We start from the raw sequence: 27,531 nt of genomic DNA on the forward strand, positions 1-27,531 counted from the left end.
TATTGGAACAATATTAAGTTGCAATCTTTTTGTATAATAGATGGAAGTTTATGTTTGTTTTTTAATCTATTAGTAGTCAATCCAGTTACAATTCCTACCTGTTAGGTGAGGTGAGTTTGTTCTTTAAAAACTGAGACTAAAACGTTTTAAAGCATTAGATTATCCCCCACCCCCCCACACACACTCCCACCACCACCACCACCACCATAATTTCCTAAAAATGTCCTCTGTGCTTGTGCAATTCTGATGAAAAGTGTGCAAAGAAAAGTAGGAATTGGGGTCTTCTGATATAACTGAATGGATTATAGTTGTCCTGTATCCAAAAATAATCACTTTTTCTATTTAGCAGTCACAAAGGATTATTAATGATCTTGAAGATCATTTTTCATACCTCAAGGTCAGCTGTTAACAGTAATCAGGGCATACTGAGCTCTTCTCATGTAGGATTTGGCAACACCTTCATCTTCAGAGCTTCAGACAGGTTTTTTTTGTATATATCCACAGAATCAAAGAGTCAAGCAAATACATCACTAGGTTGCTGCAGTTCAAATGTCCCAGTCAGTGGAAACATGCCATGGAACATTTAGCCTCCCACATCAAGCAGGCCTACCTTATTAGCAATGATGATAAGGATGCTTTGCCTCTGAGGGTTTGCACAGCCGGTAAGATGAGGAAAACTAAACACACCATGATGCACATAGCTCATGTGCTAGCAAGATGTCTTCTCAAACCACTGGAAGAGAAAAGTAATACATAAACAAGAGTTTTGTTTCCTTCATAAATGTTTAAAGGAACTGATATTATCTCTTTTAAAACCATGAAAAGACAAACACCTTCACCAACTGACCTCCTTTAGCTATGTCCTGAGGGCAACATGTTCACCCTGAAAACAGCCACTGTCATTTATTTTAAGTAGATTTAAGATGGTAGATTAAGTAGATAATGCGTATTAATCCACAGCTGAAAACAGTACATTGTTTGTTTAACCAATGTTTTCATGAAAAAATTATGTTGGATATCGCATTTTTCATATTCATATTTCACAGCATTTCATCAACAACTGACTTTTGAAAATATGAACAGACACTGAGATGCCATCTACCTGTATAATTTTTACCCAGCAACTGTAGGACACCTTACTTTAAGTTTAAGTTAAAAATACAATCTTAGTAGTGCACATTTCACAAAAAAAATAGAAAAAGTACCACTCTCAGATGGATAGCAGGATGCTCTGTGCTTCTCTGAGGCGTAGTGATGTGCATAGCTCCGCCTTCGACAGCCTTGCCTCCACCAACAACTGCATGAGAAAAACTCAAATTCCTGTAAATTATTCTGCATCAAGTTCAGCACTGAATTACATGAAAAATGTACTGCACTCATTTTGATACATTTGTTACAATGACCATGTATAGTTTATCAGTTATGTTGGTACGAGGGACAAGTAGATTGATAAAATACAATACAATATACCTGTTACTTACTGTAAAAGAGTACACACCACCATGATCAGAACACACCCAATCACACACAGCACCAGCAGTGTGGCAACAGTGTGTTGTCTGTGATTAGTTGCTACTACAGCCAGCAGATCAGCATGCTCACACCTCATCCCAACAAAGCCTTGCTGACACCTGGAACATGGAGACAAATTTAGGGACTAGTAAAACAAGAAAACCAGTGATTAAATGGTCTTATATGTAACTCAGATCACAGTTCAACACCTCTAATTGAGTGTAATGTTTAATATCATGACCATATCATGTCTATGTTTCACAGGTGGTATAAAATACTTTAAATGGACAAAATAGTAAAGGTTTTTTAAAATTACACATGTAGAAGTGGACATAGTATATTCCTATGTAAGGTATATGTAAAAGACAGTAACTACTATAACTACAAATTAAAGTATATGCTACCATTTCTAGTGAACAAGAGATTCACAATGACTTACACACATGCAGGTGTCTCCTCCAATATCAGGAAGCGACATGTGCCATGTAAGCAGAAATGGCGGTGAGAGTCGGGACAGTCGTCAAAATGAGACCGAACAGCTGCAGCCACAAACTCTGTGAAGACATACAATCAGATTCATTTAAATCATTTTATTCTATCATTTGAATCATATTATTGTAGTGGTCAGTTATTTTTGCATCCATTAATGAATGGTGAATTTTAACTGAAAATATTCATCCATCCATCCATTAACTATACCCGCTTATTCCTAACCAGGGTCATGGAGATCTGCTGGAGACTATCTCAGCTCTTTTTGGGTGAAAGGCAACAAAGGGTCCGTACACTGTACAAACGTCTGTACACCCCTGACAGGTCAACTGAAAATATATTAACTAGAATTTGAACCATTTAACTACAGAAATAAACTGATCAAATTCTACTATAAGAAGTGTAATCCAAGTGTCCTTAGTCAGAATACAGAACATGACATGGGTGGATACCATATCTAAAAATAACCTAAGCCTGCAGAGACCTGAAACAACAACATGTGCTAAATCCTAAAGCTGACACCCACGCCACCACTGGTACAACGGCACTTTTTGTTCCCAGTTGTGCGTGGATTTGTGGTAGTATACATCTCTCACTATACCTGGGAGGGACAATTTGAGAAAAGTTAAAGAGATGCCTGCAAACAAAAACCGCCATCCATAACATCGTATTTGGACTGAGTACAGAGCACACCCCTGAAGGAAATGTAATTCTTTAGCAGAAATTAGAGCCTTTGGTGTAGCTTTTTTAAGCATCTATCAGTTTTCACAGACAAACACAATAACAGAACAAAAAATATCTCTTTAAATGAATATCCAGACAAAAGATTTCTTACACATAAGCTGTACAGTCATACAAATTCTTACAATGCTGACTCAAACAACAATCAATACTCCACAACCGGTCAAAACAGATGCCACAGTGTGGCATTTAGACTGGGAAGGAGTATGAACATCCAGACAGATAGTTGCATTACAGATTTCGTCACACACTCCATTCCAACGGTAAATAGGCTTTTGGATTGCAGCCTACATGTATTGTCTCCTTCTTTCAGACTCTGTGAAAGCCCTCTGTTGTCCCTAAGGCATCTTCCTACCAACCCCTCTCCCTTTCCATGTGATTTTGGCAGTTGAATGAGAAAAACATTGAGACAGAAACCAGCCTTTAGGACAAATAAGGTGCTTTTCACATAATAATTCAACACTATAGGTGCAGCTTTTGTGAAGGTGCTGAATATGCTGCTCACATATACTACTAATTATCTTTCATTTACCACAATTGCTGCCCTTACTCACGCTAAGAGGATCAATTATCAGTGTATGCCACACTGTCTGCATAATGTTGATGCACTGCAGCTCAATGAGAAGCTTTACAATGTTGAGAACTCCTGCTGTGGATCCAACACCGCAGTGAGAGTGGATCAAGGGCTGCAATGAGGACAAATGGCACATTATCCTAAATACATCTTATCCTAAACAGTGACTTTCTTTGGCTTCAGATTTCTTGGAAGTGAACTTAGACTTTTTCACCACATCTTGGCTATACTAAAATTTACTTTTAACTGGAGAGATGCTAGTCATAGCAACTGCAATCGTTCTGGTGGTAGTATTTCTTCTGCTGGCTGTTGCAGAGTTGTTTGCTGTCAAGAGTGGAGCTGCAGAGGAGTTCGTATCAATAAATGCTGAACTGGTCTGCGCTGCGCCAAACATTAAATGGGAACCTGTACAGAGGAAAATTAACTGCTGTTACTTTCTCGTTTTTTTTTAAATGGCTTGACAATGACTTTGAACCCTTCCTTGTATCTTCACATAACATGACTGCTCTGAGACTTACCTTTAACCATGGGTCTGTCAATAGTAGTTGCAATTGTTGTCATGTTTGTGTGGCCAGGTGTTGCAGGGCTGTTTATGAAGGTGTCTGTTGTAGCACTGGAGTTAATATGAATGGAAATGCTAGCTTCAGTAGTTGAATTGTTTGGTTCTGCTCCAAATGTAAAAAGAGAACCTGGAAATAGAAAAATAAACATATGATATATTCCTGTTATGAAAAATAACAAATCCCCATAGGAATAACAACAATACATGTGCAAAAAAAAAAAAACTTTAAACTTAAATTTGAGCATCTACAGAAATATAAAAAAAATATATATTACTCTATTGTGATTTTTGTCCCATGAAGAAAACCATCTGTCATGTATCCTTGATGCACAACCAGAGCATTATTTCCAGAAATCTGCCCCTGTACTCCTATGATCATGTGACCTGTACCTCAGTGTAGTGATACCAATGTTTCATTGAGTAACTGCTACCAAACACTGGTAAGAGAGCCAAGCATCCACTAAAGGGATGAACCCAAAGCTCTATAAATACATCAGGTCCTGTTAAGACACATAACCACAACTAGAGACTGAAAACATCTGACAAACACTACTAAAGTGGTTTGTGGTAATTAAAAGGAAAAAGTTGATTGAAACCAAAAGAAAATGAGGACTATGTTCATTTTCTCAACCGTATCGATATTGAGTACCACAGAGAACTATAATACATTTTCAGTAGGTAATTTGAGATACTGCCATTGGAAGTCACACAGTGATCGACTGAATTAATATTATATTAATTAAATCATATATAGGGAACAATACTGAGGAACCCAATGTTTTTGTCTACTCTGTCAAATGTTAATCATTATCATAACATACATAAATTGACAAGTCGGGAAAAAGATGTAAACTCAAGTTTTTACCCGAAAAATTAACTACTTACCGCTTATGAGAAAAAACGCATCCCAGAAAATCCGAGTCATACTGGCTACCTGAAGGCTAAACTATCGCAACCTGACGGACAGCTTCACTGAAATGCGGATGTTAAAAAACCACATTAGTCTTCTGTGTTGGAGGCTCCAGAGCGAGCAATCAGCACGTAAAACATCTAATCCGTTATCAACCACAACGTCTGTCGACTAATGTCAAACACAAACATCAGTTCAGATGCAGTCGTAGAAAAGAAGAATGTCTGAGCCTTTAACTTCACTGTGTTCAAATGAGGAAACCCGTGTAATCCTGTCAGAGGCTGACCAATTAGAGACTGAGAGGGGAGGGGACGAGGGGTCTCATCTAATTTGGACCTCAGTATGACACTTTGTTTATATTTTAATTAACTATCTAATTATTTAAGTTGTTCTATGTTAGGCTAATTTAAGTGATTAAAAGATAATGTGGGTGTCCTGCACGGTAAGGTTTTTCTAGTTTTTTGCTTTTGAGCTACACTTAGAGTATTTAAATTATTTTTAAGAGTATTGTTAAATACAATATAGATTTTTTATTTTCATTTTATAAATTTTTCATTCTTAATTTGATAGAACTGATTAAAAATTTATTCTCCTGAAAAGTAAGCTAATAACTTTTCTTTTTACCAAAAAAAATATACTCAACAAAGTGTTCTTTTGTTTTTTGCTTCTTTTTAGCCTAGGAATAGCTTTGCCTGTCCTTATCTGCGGCCTTTGTCAGTTCCATTGCTTTAAGGAGAGGAAAAGATCCTCTTCTCCTATATGAATATCACCAGTCTATCAGGTCTGACTCAGAGACAAACAAACACTCACAGGCAATTTAGAGTCACAAGTTAACCTAATCCCAACCATGTCTTTGGACTGTGGGAGGAAGCTGGACACAGACACAAGGAGTAAAGTCCACAATAGGGAAATTGAACCTGCAATTTTCAGGTTATAAGTCAGACTCCCTGTCCATTAGGCCACAACTGCCCCCATACAAATGTCACACAAGGCTTTTAGCAGGCAGTTATGTGATAATATTAGGCTAAATGAAATTTAATAAAATTTCACTATACATCAACATATAAAAAAATAACAGAAAAGATAATAAAGTTGATCTCAATAGATGGCAGGCTAGATAAACAACCCAAAGCGTGCCACCACAGTAACCACAAAGGTAGGTTATACATTACTTTCTAATTTTGTAGTCATGTCTTGTAAGGTGTTCCTTGTCAAAATCTAGATTTAAGATCTTAACAATAACAGCCTGTATTACTAAATAAAGTTGTGTTCAACCAAAATACCTCAAACCGATGAACAGAAACCTTGGGGCCCGGTAATGTTCTGCATAGGAAGCCACCATATACTATTCACAGATGATGTTTGTGGGTCAATATACTAGAAGACAAGTATTTTCATGCAGTTACTTTATGTCAATAGTGGACTACATATATAGTTATACAGCAGTTAGTTCCGACCAAGTAATTTGATTGGACAAGAGGCATTCAATGAGTGCTGATATAGAATAGCCTACAGCAGCACTGGTACCTTTAATTTTATGTATCACTCCGCTTCACAGGTGTAGTCGTTAATTACACGGTCAGTCGCCAGCTTAATGACACGTTGTGACGAAAAAATGGATATTTATCCGGAAATAGCATTTGCGTTAAATTATAAATGGTCGTTTGGAGAGGACGAGGAGAAGGATAAAAGGCAGGAAACTTCCGTGCGAACCTCCCGGTGTGCTTATATGACATCAGCCGAGCCGGAGAGGAGCAAGAATGAAGCAAACACAGTAAGGCAAACAGTATTGGCTTTAAAATGTGTCCACACTATCTAGCGCGGCCCTCCGTGACCAGCCGTGACCCGCCGAGATCCCCGTAACCACACGTGACCGTCCATTACAGCCCGTGACCAGCCCCTGGTGCCGATGTCAAACCGTGTAGCCAACGATTTCAGTGGGTCCCTTTAAAAAGACTGAAAACATGACACCATTATGTTAAGTTTAAAAAAATAAACATTGAACTTAAAAAAAAACAGCTGAATACTGTTTTAAGACAAATATGTTAGCTACAGTGTATGCGCATGGCTTTTTGTTGCTTAGCAACAGTCAATTCCCGGTCCAGCTACGGAACTATTTGTGTTTGCAGTGCCAACTAACTGATTAAATAAACAAACAACCTATAATATGTTGTCGTTTATTATTGTCAAATTTTAAATAGCGTTTGTAGAATTCCTGTATAAATGCAATAACATATATAAAGTTTTAATATATATATAGGATATAGCGTTATACATTGTAGTGTTGAATAGATCCTTTATTTATGTTTGACAGTTTACCTTTTGCTTATTTATTTATTTATTGAATAAAAATTCCATGTGTTGGACTCCTCTTCTACCTGAGCGTCCTTACATCGTTCTTTACATTGACCTGACTGCGCATGCGCTGTCGCTCTTACAGTGCGGCGTTAATACTTATCACATTTATCTCCAAACAGTTAAGCACTAGCAGTTACCTTCAGTAAATCATTGTTGTGGCTTTTTAAGACGCTAGTTTACTCTTTCACATCTAAGCGGGTGGTCGCGCCGAAGCAGCCAATCAAAAGTGGCGGCGTCTCATGTACGGTGCAGGCGCTTGCTCGGCCATACGAGCTTGTGAATTGTCATTTGAGAGGTGGGCCGACCCGGGGTTTCGCTTCTATCGGACCTAACCAAGTCACTTCTTTTAACTTCCACCATCGGTTAACAATGTCCTATTTAGGTGCACAACAGGTAAAATAACAAATTATACTGTAAAAATGTATGTGTTTTAGAATTTAAATTGCGCTTGAGCTGTATTCTCTGGTATCATCATGCATAACATTCTCGTATTTCGTAAGTTTCAGTGCCAAAAGAAGCATATTGTATTTTGAACATGATTTTATTTAGCACGAGTTTCCATTGATATCCTAAGACAACAGTAATATCTTTAATTGTGCCAGAGACTATGAGAAGACAATTCTGTTCAATTCTGTTATTGTTTCTCCAGCTGCATGTTATGCAGTTGTAAAAAGTATCTGTCTGTATTAACAGAGCAGTCCTCTTACATTGGTGCTAATGGTTGCATCAGCAGCCATTGGAGGAACTCTTCAGTATGGCTACAACCTGGCTATAATGAATGCTCCCACAACCGTAAGTTCTTTGAGTTTCTGGTTCAGTTTTTAAGTCTGTATAAAAGGCTCTGGGGTATACCAGTATGGACATATATTAAGGATGGTATCATGGTAAATACTGTGGTACTTCTCTATAAAGTATGTGTGTTTTTCATTGCCTGTACACGTTATGCAGACTAGCATCATTATGATTTCTCAATTGGGTCACAGTAAATTGGCAGAAACAAGAATTAGGCTGCTTGTGTTACTCATTCTCATTGTAAAACATCCAGTTTTACTCTGCTCACTACAAACTAATTCTGCATGCCGGCTTTTTCCTTCGTGTTCGGTATTGCTGAACAACTGCACTGACAAATAAAAACCACTAACGTCAGTCATTAACAATTGTGCAAATATTTTATTCTGATCATTCAGAACAATTGTGAACTTGATTTAATGTGATAAAGTCATCCTTAAGACAAAAATCAGAGTATAGATCACCACCAAAATGTAAACAGACAAACCAAAAAAGTAATGTGCAAACTCTTTTGGTAGAGGTAATAAGTGTCAGGTTTAACCACTGCTCTGGTGGCAGGTATGTGGAAGGCGTGTGTGTGTGCGTGTTTGGTTAAAGAGACTTTAATGGCTGACTATTTTGTTCTTACAGTTTATTCAGACCTTTATAAATGAAACATTCCTGGAGCGCTGGGACATCCAGTTGGAGAATTACCAGGTGACACTGGTCTGGACAATCATTGTCTCCATCTTCTCATTGGGGGGCTTTGCAGGGGCACTTATTGCAGGACCTATGACCATACGTTTTGGGAGGTAATATAAGATGCTAAAAGATGCATCATGTCACTGTATAATGCATGAAGTTACAAGATAGGGTTTTTAGTGCAACATGCAGAGAGTAAATTATCAACTTGATGCACACATGTACAAATGAATAAATTGTTCATTTACTTGCTTATAGCCTTGCAAATGATAGTAAATTGTGTTTTGATCAGTTGTATGAATATGTACTGTAATGCTAGCACACAAGGCAGATTTTTTTTTAAATCTTATTTTAAGTTCCTGTTGTCCTCAGCCTTAAAAAGACCAAAACCAACATGTTAATCTCCCAGTACTCTCAATACCACGGCACTCAGCCCAAAGCCCACTAGTTTTTATTTAAAATGTAAATCTTTTTTTTAAAAAAACAGGTAACTAAGATTTTTGTTTCATTAAAAATACTAACTCATTTCATGAAAACAGCTGGGAACTGTAGTTTTTAACGCAGATTTTTAAAAGGGGAGAATGTTGTGCATAGAATATAGTAAATGGTAATGGACTATTTTCAGTCTAGTGAGTATTTACAGCAGCAGGATGATGTATAAGTGATTGATTAAAAGTAAACATCAGTGTCCGCGTTCATCATAGTGAAAGAAGATGTAACCCGGTTGTGGCTCATTTTTGCATTTAATAGGTTTTAGAAAGCAGTGGAGCTATATTACACTTTAACAACACAGCTATAAGTATTATCATTTACAATCTATTTACTACTTATTTATTTCACTGATTACCAAATGATATCAGCCTTCCATTAACCCTCTGATGCACAATTTGGATCAAAAGTGGCCCGAGTGAAAAAATCTGTTTAATATCTTTGGATATGATGCATGCTACTAGTCAATATTTTATGCATTCCTCTACTCAGTTGTTTTTTAACATCACAAACAATAATTTTTATATTATTTAATTTTATCTTTATATTAAATACGTTTTTATATTGGTATATGTGCTGTGCTGCACAGCACAGGTTAAAAATGACCTATATGTATTCTCAGTGTAATTTAATAGAAACCTTTAATTTGTTTTATTTCTAGTGAGGGGAAGATTTTATTGGGGATCGCTCCAATCAGGGTCACAGTTTCACTGGCATAACAGTTGAAGAATTCGTGGTATTGGTTTGTCGCTCCTGGCACGTGTGAAAAAAAGTTGTGATGTGTCTTATTTCTGGATCCAGTTTTTAAGGTCAAAATACCTTTATGCAAGGATAACAGTTAGAAAATCTACTGTGGTATACACGGAGAAAATGCAGGAATGCAAGTCGATGTTGACATGTTGAGTTGTATAGTATAGTTGATTTTGACATGAATGTTTTTGCTCACCAGCCACTGTAGCTAAGTCGTTTTCCTGTTACTAGCCATTCAGGATTTTGACTGGACACACTTTAGTTGTTGGGAAATTGCACTTTATATGACTAAAGCTGACTATGGCTGGGTGTTATACCAGCCACCCTCAACTAGATTTCTAATTTCCTTGAACAGTCATTTCTTTTTCTTTGTTGCATCTTCTTTTCAGTTTCATTGTCAGGTTTTCTCTTGTGTGCGGTCTGCTTTCCAGGTTTTGTTTATGTTACTTGTGTTTGTATGTTTATGTTACATCACACCTTTTTTGTCACACCTTTTATGAACTGCTGAAGACCTCCACCATGTTGCCCACAGGGAGACCATATATAATGTTTTTTGTTAGTATTGTTCAATCTTATGGAAATGAAAATTGCAATCCAGATCAATAACACTGTAATAACATATGTAATGTGAGTGTTATGTGAAAAGTGATAATTTCTTAAATTCCTAGGTTTAAAGGTTTAAAGATATTACAATGAAACATTGAGCTATGTATAAAATAGCACTGAAAAACAATGTGGGTTATTTTTAACCTGTTTTGCACATTAAAAGGTGTAGAATAGCTTGTGCATCAAAGGGTTAAGTTTGTCCTCTTTTTCCCTGAAGGAAGAAATGTCTACTGTTGAACAACATTTTCCTCATGACTGGTGCACTCTTAGCACTAACAAGTAGAGCTGCCAAGTCTTTTGAGATGATCATTGTCTCACGTGTCCTGGTTGGAATAAATTCTGGTATGTTAATTATATCAGATATATTGTGTACCTTATATCTACTATATATTTAAGCCGATGAGCAAGTTATATGTCCATCATGCACGCGTCAAGCTGGTATGGCAACTGAAATAAAGTGAGACATGGCAATAATAGTTTCAGAGGAACAAAATAGGTAAAAACTGAATCTAAAGAAAGTCACTTTGTTCTGCAGGAATCAGCATGAATGTGCAGCCCATGTATTTTGGAGAAAGTGCACCAAAACACTTACGGGGGGCAATCTCCTTGTCATCGGCTGTTTTTACAGCATTTGGTGTTGTGTTAGGACAGGTGGTCGGACTCAGGTATGGGCATTATAAATGAAAAATGTGTGATGTAGTTTTCAAACCTCTTCACAGTAACGCTGTGGATTATTTATTTGCAGGGAGATTCTGGGCAGTGAGCCGTGTTGGCAGTACCTTCTTGCCAGTAATGCTATTCCTGGCCTCATTCAGCTCCTGACTCTGCCGTGGTTTCCAGAAAGCCCCAGATACCTGCTCATCGACAAGGGTGACAAAGAAGCTTGTATTAATGGTGGGTAGCATTACACCTACTGTACTCAGGTACAGTACTTCAACACTATTATAGGGTACTACTTTTAGGTATTATAGGAATTTTGTTACTCTATACTCCACTACATTTTAAAGGAAAATATTTTGTTGTTACCTAGCAGCTAATTACTTGTTAGTACTACATCTTTCTCCATAGTGACTACTTCTACGTTTAATACTTTGATTGTATTTTGTTGATAATACTTGGTCAGAATTTCACTTTTGAAGGAGTATTTTTACATTGTTTTATCACTATTTCTACTTTAGCAAAGAGAAAGAGTCCTTGTGCAAATTATGACATTATTATTATATTATTTCATTTAGGAGAAGCATAAAATAATATGGACAAAACTTTCTCAGCTAATAAAGTTGTGATTTCCTCCTGGTCAGCTCTCAGACAGCTGCGTCGCTGTGAGGTGCAGAATAGCGAGCTTGATGAGATCCTGCAGGAACAGGCTGAAACCAAAGGCATGAGGCCCAGTAAACCCTGGGAGCTTTTTACTGATCGCTCTGTGCGCTGGCAGCTCATCTCCGTCATGATCATCAGCAGTGCCATGCAACTCTGTGGTAATGACTCGGTAAGAAGAGCCTGCATTAATGTTGTGTTTAGAAATATTATAAGTTAGTTATATAACCCATGGAGATCAGTTTTACTGATCCTTTTCTATAGCAGTAGTAGCAGTAGTATGTAATTATCAGTAAGCAGTCATGCTGTGTTGCAATAGTAAATTATCGGTGAAGATAGTTTACTGTTTTGAATAGGCACAGTGGGTTAAAGGGCTTTTTTAATTTAAAGGTTGCTTTCATATCTCTGCACTGTACTGAGTATTATTACAGGTCTGGACCCACTCAGGGCTGCATCAAGTTGTTGTTTCATGTGGATTAAATACTCCTATGTCTCAAGGCACATGCTTGGCAGGTTTAGAGAGGGACCTGGGTACACACAGTTATTGCTAGGTTAATCAGCTTATCAACAATTAAACATTTGCAACAAGCAATGATGCTTTGCAGTACTTATACATTCCTTTCTTCTTTCTCTTACAGATTTACTTCTATGCATCATATGTATTTAAAGAAGCTGGAATAACTAGTGATAAAATCCAGTATGTCACAATAGGCACTGGAACATGTGAGTTCATAGCCTGTATAATGTGTGTAAGTATTCATCATTAATCAGTTGATTGCATGCTTTATTGCAGACTCAATTTTCAAAAAAATGTTTTTATTATTGTATTCAGTTTGGAATATGTTTACTGTGCACTAATATTAGTCTGCATTCATTAAGTTCCCGATCTGTTGTTCTTGTTCACCTATTACTTTTAATGGATTTTATGTAATTTACTCTAAAATCGTGGCTACACAATTTGATTTGATATAACAAGAATAGCGTGTGATGTTTTCAGAACCTACTGATTGAGCTTAAAGGTCGGAGGTTCATGCTGATGGGAGGTTTCATCTTCATGACCATATGGGCAGTTGTCTTCACAGTCGCTCAGTTGTATGAGGTATTGTAAATCACTTATATGACCCACATTTTTACTTTTCCAAAAAAAAAAAATCACATCTGCATCTTTAGTGTTCACTTTAACAATGAAAATGTATTTATTTCATTGTATTTAATGAGGGGGCAGCACGGTGGGTGAGTGGTTAGCACTGTTGGCTCACAGCAAGAAGGTTCTGGGATCGCAACCTGGCCTTTCTGTGTGGAGTTTGCATGTTCTCCCCATGCTTGTGTGGGTTTACTCCATGTACTCCGGTTTCCTCCCACAGTCCAAAAACATGCATGTTAGGTTGATCGGTGACTCTAAAATTGCCCATAGGAGTGTGTGTGGTTGTTTGTCTTTGTGTGTCTATATGTGGCCCTGTGATGGACTGGTGACCTATCCAGGGTGTACCCCTGCCTTCCACCTGAAAGAGAGCTGGGATAGGCTCCGGCAGATCCCCGTGACCCTGGTTAAGGAATAAGCAGGTATAGATAATAGATTGATAGATGGATGTATTTCATGAACATGAGCATCTAGTGTGAGAGAAGTGAAATCTAGTGATGTTTCTCATCACTGTAATATTTTAGTGTGCCATTCAGTCCACTAGGAGGCATCATAATTTAAGGATCATGCATCAGTTGATGTGTCACACAGTATACATATAGAGTACATGTGATACAATATATGGGAAAAAACATTCCAGGGACTGAGACTGGAGTGAACCCTCTTGTTGCCATCGGGTCAATTTGACCCATTTTCAAAAGTTAATATGTGATAACTTTGGTTTTCTTCCATATAATTAAGTAAAAATGACATGGATGTTCCCTACTGTAAGTGTAAAATATATGTTAATATGTTGGAAACAAGTTTACTAAAAAGGTGAAACTAAAATATTGGTGATCATTTTATACCTCATGCTTTATAAGCAGTCAAAACAGAATGGATAAATTTGACCCAGGAGGACAAAAGGTGTGCTACTACTACACTTACTTTTGTCAAATTGACCCAAAGACCACAGGAGGATTAAAAAGAGGATGATTTAAAGAATTTCACAGTTTGATGTCTTGACTACAGAGAATATATTTTTTTCAACCACCCAAGGAGTTTGTGGAATTTAACAGCTATAGTAATTTAAAGACAAATCACACATTAGTGGTCAATCTATAATATAGAAAAGTGGCCGGTTCATTTTGTTTTGAGTTGCTCATTTTGGATATTTTACTTTCAACATACAATCAGGACTATATATCGTGGATGTCGTACCTGAGCATGACTTGCATTTTCACCTATATTCTCAGCTTTGGCATGGGACCAGGTGAGTTTAACTTTTTTTTTTTTTTAATCAGGATTTTATATCAAACAAACACACAAAATGTCTCAAGGTATAATCATGCAGTCATCAAGATGGACCAGTTAAATGCTGAATTGAAAGTGCATTATTCATTCTGCTTTTCACAATTCAGAAACTCACACAGCATCTTTATTATAGTTTTTGCAATTTATTCATTGTTGTCAGCTAAAGTAATTACAGAAATCCTAAATGTCACACATTTCATTTCTAAATGAGCCATAAAAACAGCAGCCTCCTGCGTATCATTAATATATGTGTATCATGTTATATTTTAATAATACATTTTTTTGGCCACTTTGCATTACATTAGTGTGCCACCTTTTAGTTATTACCTGAAGAAAAAATAAAATCTGGACTGATTTTTTTTAAAAGTGATATAGTAAGTTATTAATATCTAAGATTGTGATGACGGAGTTAACTATAATCAATATGTTTATTTTTTTTCTCAGCTGGAGTGACTGGCATTCTGCCCACAGAGATCTTTAATCAGACCGCTCGGCCAGCAGCGTACATGATCGCTGGCTCCATGATGTGGCTCAACCTTTTCATTATTGGAATGATCTTCCCATTTCTAGTGGTCAGTCTGTCCATCCACACACTAAACATCATCTATCCATTACCATTTTTGGATATAAACATATTACTCACTGTTCCTCGGTTTCCTGCCTGCACCTCTATTGTAACCTAATCTAATAATATAGAAAAATGCTAAAACAAATCCCTAAAAAACATACTGGTGTAGTTTTAAAAAGAACGTATGCCTGTTTTGAAAAATGTAACAATAAGGGGATCTTAGTAGCAGGTGAACAAAAGAGAATTTAAACCAAAAGACTAGGCAGCTGTGGCATATTTGTCCTTGTTTTATAAGAAACTCCTTATAACTTCAAATAAAAAAAACACATTTTATACTTCATTAATAGGATTAGTGTACAACTTTAGTGGAAAATTGTTTCTAGTTTATGAAAACAAAATAGCATTAAAATTAACAGTGTAACATCTAAAATAAATATGGTAAGTAAACAAGACTTCAGTATGAAATACACTAACAATAATTCATGTTTCCACAAGATTGTAAGTGCTCCGCAGAATGGACACTATTGGCCACACTAGTCATAGAAAATATTTCTCTTATGGTAAATTGTATTTTTTCTGACTTTGAATAAAACATTAAATTTTTTGGCATGATCATTCTCATTAAATGCAACAAAGTTCTTCTCAGAAATATTTTTGTCACTTCCCAGAGTTCAGTTGTTGATGTTGATGTTTAATGATTTACAACAGTCTGACAGCTTTCCTTTGCCTTTCCTTGACAGAGTGGGCTGAGTGAGTACTGCTTTGTGCCTTTCGGAGCGGTCTGCATGTTGTCTGCACTGTATGTGGGATTGTTTCTGCCTGAGACCAAGGGAAAGTCCCTGTCAGTTATCACTAGTGAATTCCACAAGCTCAACTTCAGAGGCCAGGACAAAAAATGTCCATTGCAGACTCAAGCTCTGTATCAGCCAGGTGAAGTGTGTCTCTCCACAGTCTTCTAAACATACCTTTTCCCCTGAAACACAATCATATCCATTCTGTGTCACTCTGACTTGATCTGATTGAGCTGGAAGAGGTCAGGGCAGGAAGGGGAGAGGAGGTTCACTTTCCTATCACTGAAACAACTTTGATCCAGTACAACTCCTTTAAATGGAGTATGTTTTCTATGACAGTTTAAAAGAACTGGCCTTACATTTGTGCCCCTGGTGTTATAGAACAAATGTGCTACCCACAGAGCTGGAGCTATGGGATGCCTACTGCAGACTCCAATAACTGAAATAGAGGGAACAAGTCAGTAAATCCCTGCTGCTTTGTCTTCTAATGTTGTGAATGTGTTAGTTGATTTGTATAAGAACCTGTATATGAACTGAATGTTTCAGTAACTACCAGCAGTAACTACTAGACAAAAGCTAGGTGCTTTTTCAATTGCAATTTATTTGAAGCTCATCTCTGTACCAACGAGAGATGAGGCTCAGTAACAGAGTACAAAAACAAATATCTATAGAAAAGTATGCTTATATTGAAATATGTCCAAAGACATTATAACAAAACATGTAGCTCACATTTTAAGAGCAATCTTGTTGAATATGACGATAAAATACCAAGTTAACATATTGTACATTTTCTGTGTTTTTATACAAAAGTGTCAATGCAAGTCACTCTGTACAATTCTTAACCTTTAGAAAAGAGGACCTTTTTTAATCCACTGCTGTGCACAGTCAGTATTTGGAAGGCACTTTGCAACAGACCAAAAGCAGAACAACAAAATGCATGAAAACATCTTTTACACTTGAGTACCAACATGAGTGAAACAAATAATACATCTCAGTGAAGAAAAACACTGAAACAAAGGTTCATTATTACCTTACAGCATCTTACACTTGATTTCAAATAATAACACAACCCATATCACTTTTTAAGGAGTGAATACTAGTGCAGAGTGGTTAAAAAAGGAAAAGGACTTGGTGAAAGATGTGAGTCGTGCAGCTGGCAGTGTGAGCGCTACCAGAGCAGAGTGACAGTGCGGTGAACAGTCAAACTATTACTGCCACCAACCAGTGATTGACATTCAGTCCCCAGCTCAGCTCACAGACCAGAACATGCAGTCTACACTTTCAGTCAAAATGGCCATAATTTAACATCCCTCCACATAATAGACAAAAAAAAAAAAAAAATCTAAATATGTACAGGACAACCACTGACAACATTGATCATATTGGTTGGTTCATATATATTTTTATATATATATATATATTTATAGAATGTGTATATGAATTATATATACACATATACAATCACAAGACCATAAATAATAAAGGAATGTATTGAATTTAACAGACTAAATTACGCACACATAATTAAACAGAAAGCAGGAAACACAGATCAAAAACAGAGACAGACAGCAAATTTATATGCTCTCTCTTTTTTGTTTTTTATAGTCACCACCTCCCTCTTTCACACACATGCACACATACATCAGCATACTGTATACACCACATACAGCCCATTTACTGTTGGACCAATATTTGCAACAAAAAAAAAAATTGACGATGTGATTTGCTAGAGGCCTGTATAACACATAATTATCTATTTATATACTTTGCAAATGTATTTCAACATGATGTTTATCTCTTCTCAGCAAAGACGTGACACCTTCTGCCAGTGACTGAGTATATATACAAAACAAAGGGAGCACTGTAAAAAGAATCTGAGATTGGAGTTTCTGTTAATACAAGATGAAGTAAATTAGTCAACTGACAATAACTATCTTTTTAAAGCAAAAATGTCAAACATTTTCTGTTTCACCTTCTGAAACATGATATTTTGACGCTTTTCTTAATCATATGACAAAATACTGAATATCTTTTGATTTTGTACAGTGTGTTAGACAACCAAAGCAAACTGATAAATGCACCTCTGTGCCAAATTAAAACTTGACTTGCACTGATTCTCACAACACACAACTTCTAACCAATAATGTTCTGTTGAGTCATAAAAAATAAAAACAACAGGAAATTTCATTGTTTTGGATCCCAGATGAAGACAATTTCTCATTAAACAAAGCAAAACACAAGGTTAGATGTAAGGCTCCCAAAATATATAAGAATGTCTTGTATTCAACAGTATGGATTAAATATACTTTTACTGTAATCCACCCAGATGGATTGCTCAACCCAAACCCAAGACACATTGTTAAGATTTGCATTATGTTTTGTTGGTCCATATGCTGGTGGATCAGGGTGTGAATCCTACTTCCAATTCCCCAGCTGTGGCAGAATACGCACTACAAATACACCTCTCCAGTTAAGGTTAACTTAGAGTATCAAATTGAGCAAATCACAAGATTTTTGTTTGACAATTAAAAAAAACTATGCAAAACAGGACATGAATAAGTTAATAAAATATAAATCTACATTTCTCAAAATATATACTGAAAATATACCTGACCTTGGTCCCTGTTTAATGTACACAACTAATTTAACACCTAACAAACAATATATGGAAACACTTTCAAAGTTGTGGGGATAAAAAGCTAATTCCTAACAGGCTCAGGGGCATGTTTCAAGACCAGTTTATCAAAATTTATGCAGATTTCTCAAAAAAATTCCCATACACATAGAGCTCACAAATTAATTAATGGCTTTCTTCTCCATACATACAAAATTTTCATGTGAATTTATTTCGCAAATCAAATTTAAAAAAAAAAAAATTATAGAGGGCTTTCAATATGAGCTAAAGGTAGATTTTCTTCATCCCTCTTGCTACCACATCAGTGTAACAACTCTGCTTTCTAGGGTTTCTCAAGTTAATGGTGAACAACTGTCCTCAAAGGCTTTGGTAAAATAATGAGGGAGGAAAAAAAAGTTTTAGTTCTAACAGTAAACTGTTTTTATGATCAGGAAAATCACAAAGTTTAATTTTACTATTACTTTTTTTCACTACATTTAATAAACTTAGCACGAGAAGTAACATTAACTGGCGCTTATTTAAAAAAAAAAAAAAAGCAGTGGCACTTTTTCTGAGGTAGATTAATTATTCATTTGTTTTAAATATTTTGCCAGCTTTTATGAGCTTTGTGTGGTTGCTGTAACAATTCAAATTTCTCATTTTAATCATACATTATTTAAAAGTGCTTCTGTCTGTTGCTGACTGCCTGTCAATAATAATTCATTAAAGTTCTAGACAACTACCAGCGCTCCTCTGTGGCCTTTAAACTGATTTAATAATAAATGTGTAATGAAATATGCCGTGTGCCTGTTAGGAATGTGTTAAGTTATTGACAATTACCAAATTCCAAGCAAGAGCCGTTATCAAAATTGTGGCCAATTTAAATCCCTGTTCTGAAGAAAAAGAAAAGCAGAAAACAAGATAAATGCAGACATCAGTTCTCTTGTTGCTCTGAGATAAATACATATACAGCCTTCAGGCGACCCAGGAATATAAAGCTTGGCCAAGGGTTGATCTACCAAGTACATGAGAGCAGCTAAAGTGGCCAAACAAACAAATTACTCATTGCAACAGTAATGCAGTAAATAATTCATCCAATGTCAAGAACACATGTGCAGCTACAAAAGCTCAAGAACACACAAGCCAAAAAACAACTGAAAGCCTACCAAACAGAACTTCAACAGCTCCACATGAGATAAAGGAAATAAAACCTTAATTTCACTTCGTTATAAAGAAAATATAAACACCATACACACAATTTTCATATGTTGAAAAATTAGAAAAAGTAGGAATCTTATGGTAGTCTCTGATAAAAAATATTGGATACACATTAAACAAAGATAAACAGAAAAAGTAGTCTTGAGGCAAAGTTATTCCCAAATACAGAGTGCCTTATGTAGGCAACCCGACTGTCCAGCAAACAAGAAGCCTTGTTAGAACTGTAGCAAATATGTCACTTCCCTCCAAAGTCAATTCCACTTTGACCTGCTTCGGCATCCACCAGTGAAGATGCAAAAGCAGACTGAACAATCTGAAAGCCAAAGGACTCAAGCAAAGACATGTTTTGCTGAGGGGAGAAAGGAGAGGTCAGGGATGGGGCCAACTCACTTAAGCCGGACCCTGAAAGCCCCTGAGCCTTCTGGGCTTTGTGAACTCTGTGCTGGTGCTTGTTGAGGTAGGACTTAGTGCGGAAGGCCTGACCACAGACCCCACAGGTAAACTTCTTTTCAGGGTCCGTCTTGGCTTTGGTTCCCTCTGGGGACCCCAAGGCCTCCGCAGAGGCTCCATTGCAGGCTAAAGATGGGATTTCGAGCTCCGGCCCTTCAAGTTTGTGTGGAGACTTAAGTTCATCACCGCTGGGCAATTCCCCAAATGAAGGATCAGATTCTTCCAGATGAGGGCATTTACCAGTGTTTTCCCTCCCATCTGAGATAAACAAAGTATGGATAGGAAGAGGGAAGTGAAGTAGGAGGAGAAAAAAGGGGGAATGGGAGGAATTAGGACAAATGAATTAACAGCTTTTTTTTCAAAAACAACTTAAATCCAGTAGTTGGCTGGCACCTGCAAACAATTTAAACATCAGCTGTTTAGTGAGAACGCACCAAGCACAAGTAGAACAAGTTGTGACAACTGATTTTACACATGGAAAAACTAAATGAAGTTTTAAAAAGACAGCTCCTTCAAAAACTGTCAATAGCGTAAACCAAACAGTGATCTAACTCAGTCCATTTGCCCAGTGTCCACTGACAATTGTGCCCATCCAACCAGTGGGCCATGCTACAGTAGCACCATGTCCCCACCCACCCTCCTGCTGGACTGTACTGACCTGCGACATGCCCCAGGACGGGGAAGCCAGGCACCCCGCCAGAGCGATACTCCCAGAAATATGAAGCCCCACCTGGCTTCCCCATGAGCAGCTCAGGCTGCAGGCCCAAGGCTGGAGGGCCAGGCTGGGGAAGAACTGGGTATCCAGAGAGCCCATGAAAACGACCCTCTGCCTCAGACGAGGTGAAAAGCAGCTGGCGACTGGCGCACAGGTCTACACACAGACATAACAGGCCAGCGGAAACCATATGGACAAAATTACCTTCATTTCATGACGAGTATTTAAAATTCTGTTTGTAAACACAGTAGGTTAGTCAGATTTGCTAGTATGAATGAGTCTGAGTGAGTCCTGCCATTATCAGTGATGAATGATTTCCCCTTTTTTTCTTCTTCTTTTTAAAAAATGCCATCCACACTATTCACGTGACTAACAAACCACTTTTATCAGATGGTCACTTGAACTGTATAAAGTGTGTTGCATTTGAGTACAGGCCTTTCTCACAATGGACATGTACTCATAAACACAGGCGTAAATAAAAACATTAAAAATGGCCATATTTTAAGGAATAACAACATCAGGATCCTGCTATTGCACAGGCTGGATCACTGACACCCTCAAACGAACAGAGTCATCAGCAATGTTATACCTGTGCACGTAATATATCAGTACAGCCCTGTAAGAAAAGCCCATAACCTGTAAAACTAAGTACAATGTTCACAAACATCTCATTTATCTTACATATGGCATGACACTAGATACAGACTACAGTGAAAACTGCAGTAAATATAGCGACAGTACACATTTCTGGCTATGGCCATTTCCAAGGGCAAATCATATGATCATATTTTTTTCTGATTTAAATCATTTAATTTAAAGTTATAAGCCCCAATTAATGCATTTACTCGATATTTTATCGCTCGAATATTCAGACTGTTTCTGTGTCATTTACCGGAGCTTAAGGTTCAGATATTTGCACAAATTTAAACTTGTGCCTTCAGTGCTGAAGAATGACACATTTACACTAATTATAGCAAAAAGTCTGTTAGTCTACTGACAGTACATTAAAGGAAATGAATTTCCAAAGTAACTACTTTATTTAAACAATCCTTCAGCAACTCTGGTAAAGTATGATGAATACACAAATAAAAAATGACTCATTTGTATGAAGAATTTCATAAACAAAACATATAAACCATGTAAAACATACAAGAATTCTGCCCAAGGGCACACAAATAACATGACAAAGTGTTTTACACTGTTGAACATTTACAGGCCAAATTGCAGCCAGTTTTTCACCAGATAAACTTTAAACTTTGTTTTTATGTGTCGTGTTGCTTTTTGACAGACTAATATGTACAGTCTGCAATAAATGTTCTCATTTCATGACTTCCCTCCAAAAAAGAAAAATGCCAATTGTGGTTGCGGCTTACAGTTTGCTGTGCACTGTCTCTATGCTACTGGTTCTCCGAAAAAAAAAAAAAAAAAAAAAAAAAACATCGCACAACTACAAAGGTTTCAATGAATACAGGGCAAATGGAGCACACATTAGAACAATCGTGCAACACTGCATTGCTGAAAAACTGCTGATGGACCAGCCAAGCAGGAACAGACATAGTTATAATCATACACTGCCATGGCCATGCTCGACAAACAAAAAACACACATACAAAAGTTTTTAAAAAAAAGTGAAAGTGACTCAGCCCTCTGCATAATTAGGTGGTTACAAGTAATAACTGTCAGCTAAATAGTGTACAACATGTCTAAATACCCAATTAATGGATGCGATCGCAAGAACTTAAAATTTGAATACATACACAGCACTAAGTGTTCACCCAGCAAAAAGTGTTGTGCTAAAGTAGAATATGAGCGCACAACATACTGGGCATCCCAACTTATCAAACTACAGCCAAAGTCATGATTCCCACTGTAGTTTCATTTATGTCGAATCTATGCAAGTCAGTGAGTTGTCTGCCCGTCGACCTGCATTTTCTCTATAGCAAAAGATGCACTGCTAATAGTTAGAACCTCTTTGGGATTCCTACAGCCATTACTACAATCCTGACCTTTGATATGAGTAAGTGAGACTACTCTAAGCGAACCTGTACCCGACAGTCCAGGTCTTACTGTGGGTTACTTAACCTGCGGTTCATTATAGAAATGGTGTAATCAGAGAATAATTACAGAAAAATATCCTCATGGGGTTGTGCAAAACGTCCAGTTGTTTCCCTTCCGCCACAAAGTTTCTACATATTCTCAGTAAAAGATCCCTACAAACAGACAACAGAAAGACTGCACAACAGTGAGGGTTTAAGTGAAAAGCTTGGCAGCAGAGATTGATGTATGCTTATGCTTTAAATATACACAAAGATGCATTAGCATGTTTCTCCAAAAAGCAGCAGAGCAAATGACAGCCAGAAACATGAAAATCTGGGATGGGGCGGGCGACTGCTTGCCTTCCACTGAGCACTGGCGTCCCATGTGGTAAGGGGTGCCGTTGTGCATCTGCAGTTCCCCCCTTGGTTCAGGGAAGGTGTGCATTGTGGCAGAGGGGGGCAGTGGAGAGCCATGGTGTGTCTTTATATGGACCTTAAGGTAGGATGCAGTGGAGAAACCTGGGACCAGAAGAACAAAGAACAAGGCAGTTTGACACACTCAGGGCCTTGGTTATTAGAGGGACAGGATTTCCCATGTCAAACCTGGTCGGTTTCAAAACATACTTAGAAGTGGTGAAGACCGGAATACTGATGCTTAGTCTGATTTTAAATCAGTGGGGGGATTTCAAATGATATCCATTCCTTTGAAGTGAAAGATCACAAAAACGAACAACATCACAATACCTTAGGCAAAGGTCCTGGCCGAAATAAACAAAATATCTATTCAGATACTTTGGATCCCACTTCATCCACTCAATGAACAGTGAACAGCTATGAGATGGCGATAATGTTCCTATCTTTCTCAAAACACCATACAACATGGTAAATCTGCTACATGCATGTATTTGGTTGGCTCACACACTGAGTTACCAGATCGCAACGTACAACGTTCCAATATAAAGTCAGCTTGGATAATTGAGTTTTAGGCTTGCACAGTTCTGGCACACATCTGTTGCCATGCAAGTCTTTCTTCATGTCCCAGTGAGTGTTTAAGACCAGACTCCAATTTTACACTAAAAATATCAACAAAACCTAGCCCAAAAACAAATAATTGCAGTAGCCTAAGCAGAACTCCACAATCCTGTTAACATATGCCACTTCTGATCATAATATGTAATTACTATACTTTGAATATTTTATTGATATAGGGCTGAGTCGTCTCAGAGAAGTTTGTGCAGTGTATGAGTGTATGGTATGCTGACGCTTTTTTTTTTTTTTTTAAATGATTACTGTGAGGTAAAATTTACACCTTGACAGACATCATGTCTGTCAACTCCCTGCGTGAATATAACAGTATGTCTGCTACCTCCCTGTGTGACTTCAACAAAGACTTTTGACACGGCTTTGTATTTCATTAGGAAGCAGACGAAAAGTCAGACACACTAATTATATTACGTATGCCACCCTGTTGGCATGATTTACATGTGAGTGACTGATATGTAAATTAATGCTGCTGAACGGATATAAAAGTTGATAATTTTCTGTGTTCGGGGTCAATCTGTATTGACCCATTCTGCAGATGGTATGCTCTGCTGTGACTCTGCTGCTTTTGCTTATTAAACTTGCCATCCTATAACCTGAGATTTGCCTCCAAGTACTTTTTGCCACAACAATTACCTTTGTTGCAAATGCCACAGTAGTTATGGGTTCCTTCGCTGTGCTTCTTGAGGTGGTCCGTCATGTAGGCAGCTCGCAGGAACTTGCCACAAACTTTGCAAGGGATTTTGTCCTCATGGCATGCAAGGTGTGACCGGAGGCGATCTCTTGTAGCAAAAGAGGCATTACAAATCTGTAACACAAAATGGACATATTTGGACACAAGGTGCATTTCTGACATATGATGGTTTAAAACAACTCATTGGCTATAGGTTCTAATAATTATATAACATTAATTATGATATATGGATCCTAAGTATTACCTGGCACTTGTGGGGTCTCTCTGTTGTGTGAACTTGTTTGATATGTCCATTCAGGTGGTCTGGTCTAGAAAGTAAAATCATAAAACTCATGTAAGTCAACAAATAATAAAATGTCCCCACAGCTAAATAGTTTTTTGATGATGCTAATGATTTTACTATCATTAGCATTTCACATATAAATTGTAATAAAATTTAAACTGTCTTGTAAAACACTTTTTTTTAAATTACTTGATACTCTGGTGGTGTATGAATGTAATACATATGGGCTTTTAATGCTTTTAATACAAGAGTTACAGTTACTGTTATAAAAATTATAAGGACAGCACTCACATTAAATTAACTTTCCCATTATAAGAACAATCAAACAAATGTTGGTGGAGCTTGCAACATAAAGCAGCATTTGCCTTTCTTTAGTAGACATTTGGACTTACCATAGTAGAACAGCACAGATGTTACTAATAACATTTATGATGGTTCAGTTCAATTCAAGTTCCCCATTAAGCCATGATCCTGAATTGAATAAACAATACAGGATTCCTGAAACTGAAGCAGCCAATAAAAACATGCTCTTCTTCTAAAAGAGCCTATTACTACTGGCACAAACACAAGCCAATAATTAATTCATGCCAGAAGCCATAAAAGTGGTAACATAATTCAAAGACACTCACTCTGTAGTGTGTGTTTTTTTTTCTTGACTGGGATTCTAGCAGTGGAAATGTTTCACCACTAATTCAGAGATAGTTATCCCACAAACATGCACTCTATCCCACGCCAAATATATGAATTCCCCCCACGTGATTTGCTTTTTATTTATTATCTGTTGTGCATTTGAACCTCCTAAGCAGTAGGTGGTGACAGCGAGTCAGTAAGAGAGCCGGAGATCACTGAGCCTGGGAAAGAGGGGAGTGTGGTGGTCGAAGCCCAATTACACTGTTACTGAAAATACTGAGAACATTTCCCTTCCTGCCTTCACGGTTTCGGCTCATGGCACCAGGATGCTTATTTATCAAGCTTTACTCGTGCCTTTGTTTTGGCTGACTACACTGTGCATGTCAAAGGCTGTCAGCTTTCTGCAGAGCAACAAGCAGGGCTGCCGTGCTTCTGTTTACGCTTTGTGACTGTCACTCATTGTCCATACACAGACTCATATGGTGCACCTACAGTCACAGACGCAAAAAAACACACTGCCAGCTGTGCACATGATAATAGCACTGAAGCACAATCACAGACCCCCCCCCCCCAAAAAAAAGACATACCTTGAAAAACCTTTACCACAGCTTTGGCACACGTATGGTTTGCCGACTGATCCATCGTGGGACCGTACATGGTAGGACATCCTGTCTTTGCGCTTGAACCGGAGCCCGCACACCGGGCACGCGTACGGCTTCTCCCCGGAATGGGAGAGCTTGTGTCGGTTCAGATGGTAAACGTCGCGGAAAACTTTCCCGCAAATATCACAGCCAACGTGCCGCCTGGTTCTCTCCCGTTTGCGGCCGTTATCCAGTGTCAGTCCTCCGTGTAACAGCACGCCGTTTTCCACCAGACCGGATTGAGACATTAAAGACATGGCGCTCGCTGTTGACAGGCTGTCACCGACGTTGTTTACACCGCCGATTGAGGCTCCGTGTTGCGCTTCATGGTTCTTCAAGCGAGAAGCTTCTGTGAAAGCTTTCCCGCATGTCCCGCAAGGAAACAGCCCATTGTCTTTCTGGGAGCTGTGGTTAAAGTGTACAGACTCCACCACTGCGCCGGCTTTCTTTGGTCTCCCCCTGCCCCGCTTTGACCCCGGGGAGCCGGCGTCGTGATGAAACGTGGTCCCCGTTATTTCCGTTGATGGAGAAACGGACAGTCCATCCACAGGCTCCAACATCGGCGCTGACGACTCACCGCCGTCCTCCAGTAACACGGCGGCGGCGTCCTCGCTTCCATCCACATGCATGTGTGTGTTGTTTGCAAAGCCCTGGCCGTTCACCAGCAGTCCTGTTCCGTTTACCAAATCCTGCTGGGCCACCGGGAAACCCAGCTCCGTGGGCCCCGTGGCCTGGAAAAGGCTGGCGTCTCCTCCCCGAGAGGTCGGGACGAGGATCTGCACGTTGGACTGTTTGATCACCTCCTGACAAATCTCGATGACCGAGCGCATCAGCAGAAACTTGGCGGCTGTCATCAACTCCGGGAAACACTCCAGTCGCACCACAATCCTGGAGGTGTAGGCGAAGTCCAAGATATCTTTGAAAACTTTCGGGCTGATCGTGTGCATCTCCAGCTCCTTGGCATCGCCGTCCGTCTGGCGGCTGAAGACCGACTCGAAATACTCACTACACGCAGCTAACACAGCCTTGTGCGCAGGGAAGCTCTCCTCGCCGACGCGTAAGACCACATCGCAGAACCTGCCTCCATCTTTCCTCTGGACGTTGAGATTGTGTAGCATCTCCGCGCTGTGCTTGCTCACCTGGTAGGTGTACGAAGAAGTCCAAGACGGCTCCGCTACTTTCTCCATGCCGAGTTCATCCAATAACGACGGTTGTAAGCGACGACGGTCGGAGGAATGACGGATTGCGCGTAACGATTCGGACGAGTTAATAAACCAGCCGCCCCTCCCCGTCGTTTTAGCATCTAACGTTAAGCGTTAGCAAGCAGCAAGGAAAAATGGCAGCCCCCCAGCTTCCTGTGAACTTTGACCCTGGTTTCTTGAAGGGTGGGGGTCGCTCCTGGTCTGTGATTAACAAAAATCTCGTTTTTCTGTGGTTCGATATAGGATTTTTAATTGTTTTGAATAATCTAATTATAATTGGACATTTAAAGAAGAGCCCCAGCACCGCAGGGGTCTTTCATAATGTGAACACGCAGGTCTCTTCCTGCTGTGTTTGCAAAACCCCTCCCCCAGCCAGACAAACCAGAAGCCTTGTTCCTTTGGGTGCAGGCTTTTAAACCCACTCAAAGCACGTTAA

At 38.4% G+C, this 27,531-nt stretch overlaps 3 protein-coding genes across 7 annotated transcripts; 1 reads left to right on the forward strand and 2 right to left on the reverse strand.

The window, feature by feature from the left end:
• Window positions 1–228: 228 nt before the first annotated feature.
• tgfa (transforming growth factor, alpha) lies at window positions 229–5,024 on the reverse strand. Its single transcript, XM_026307400.1, has 7 exons — window positions 4,764–5,024; window positions 3,835–4,005; window positions 3,557–3,721; window positions 1,952–2,066; window positions 1,482–1,631; window positions 1,206–1,297; window positions 229–733 (listed from the first exon to the last, which is right to left on the reverse strand). The coding sequence occupies exons 1-7, from the start codon at window positions 4,801–4,803 to the stop codon at window positions 726–728; spliced, it is 741 nt and encodes a 246-aa protein (XP_026163185.1). The 5' UTR covers window positions 4,804–5,024; the 3' UTR covers window positions 229–725.
• Window positions 5,025–7,387: 2,363 nt separating this feature from the next.
• slc2a11a (solute carrier family 2 member 11a) lies at window positions 7,388–17,260 on the forward strand. Of its 3 annotated transcripts, none has more exons than XM_026306275.2 (12): window positions 7,388–7,539; window positions 7,840–7,938; window positions 8,566–8,726; window positions 10,679–10,803; window positions 10,997–11,126; window positions 11,207–11,355; window positions 11,763–11,950; window positions 12,417–12,527; window positions 12,776–12,877; window positions 14,096–14,171; window positions 14,657–14,784; window positions 15,521–17,260. In XM_026306275.2, exons 1-12 carry the CDS (start codon window positions 7,516–7,518, stop codon window positions 15,737–15,739), a joined length of 1,512 nt encoding a protein of 503 aa, XP_026162060.1. In that variant the 5' UTR covers window positions 7,388–7,515; the 3' UTR covers window positions 15,740–17,260. The 3 variants fall into 3 exon arrangements, with proteins under 3 accessions (XP_026162060.1, XP_026162062.1, XP_026162061.1); XM_026306276.2 differs by having other exon boundaries at window positions 7,498–7,539; window positions 8,566–8,631; XM_026306277.2 differs by lacking the exon at window positions 8,566–8,726 and having other exon boundaries at window positions 7,398–7,539.
• Window positions 17,261–18,734: 1,474 nt separating this feature from the next.
• patz1 (POZ/BTB and AT hook containing zinc finger 1) lies at window positions 18,735–27,280 on the reverse strand. 3 transcript variants are annotated; one of them, XM_026306271.1, is made up of 6 exons: window positions 25,840–27,280; window positions 24,584–24,647; window positions 24,282–24,453; window positions 22,965–23,123; window positions 20,512–20,724; window positions 18,735–20,111 (listed from the first exon to the last, which is right to left on the reverse strand). In XM_026306271.1, exons 1-6 carry the CDS (start codon window positions 27,078–27,080, stop codon window positions 19,639–19,641), a joined length of 2,322 nt encoding a protein of 773 aa, XP_026162056.1. In that variant the 5' UTR covers window positions 27,081–27,280; the 3' UTR covers window positions 18,735–19,638. The 3 variants fall into 3 exon arrangements, with proteins under 3 accessions (XP_026162056.1, XP_026162058.1, XP_026162059.1); XM_026306273.1 differs by lacking the exon at window positions 20,512–20,724 and having other exon boundaries at window positions 25,840–27,277; XM_026306274.2 differs by lacking the exons at window positions 20,512–20,724; window positions 22,965–23,123 and having other exon boundaries at window positions 25,840–27,279.
• Between the last annotated feature and the right edge of the window lie 251 nt (window positions 27,281–27,531).

This window comes from Mastacembelus armatus, chromosome 5, assembly GCF_900324485.2.
Source record: "Mastacembelus armatus chromosome 5, fMasArm1.2, whole genome shotgun sequence".
Taxonomy (NCBI): domain Eukaryota; kingdom Metazoa; phylum Chordata; class Actinopteri; order Synbranchiformes; family Mastacembelidae; genus Mastacembelus; species Mastacembelus armatus.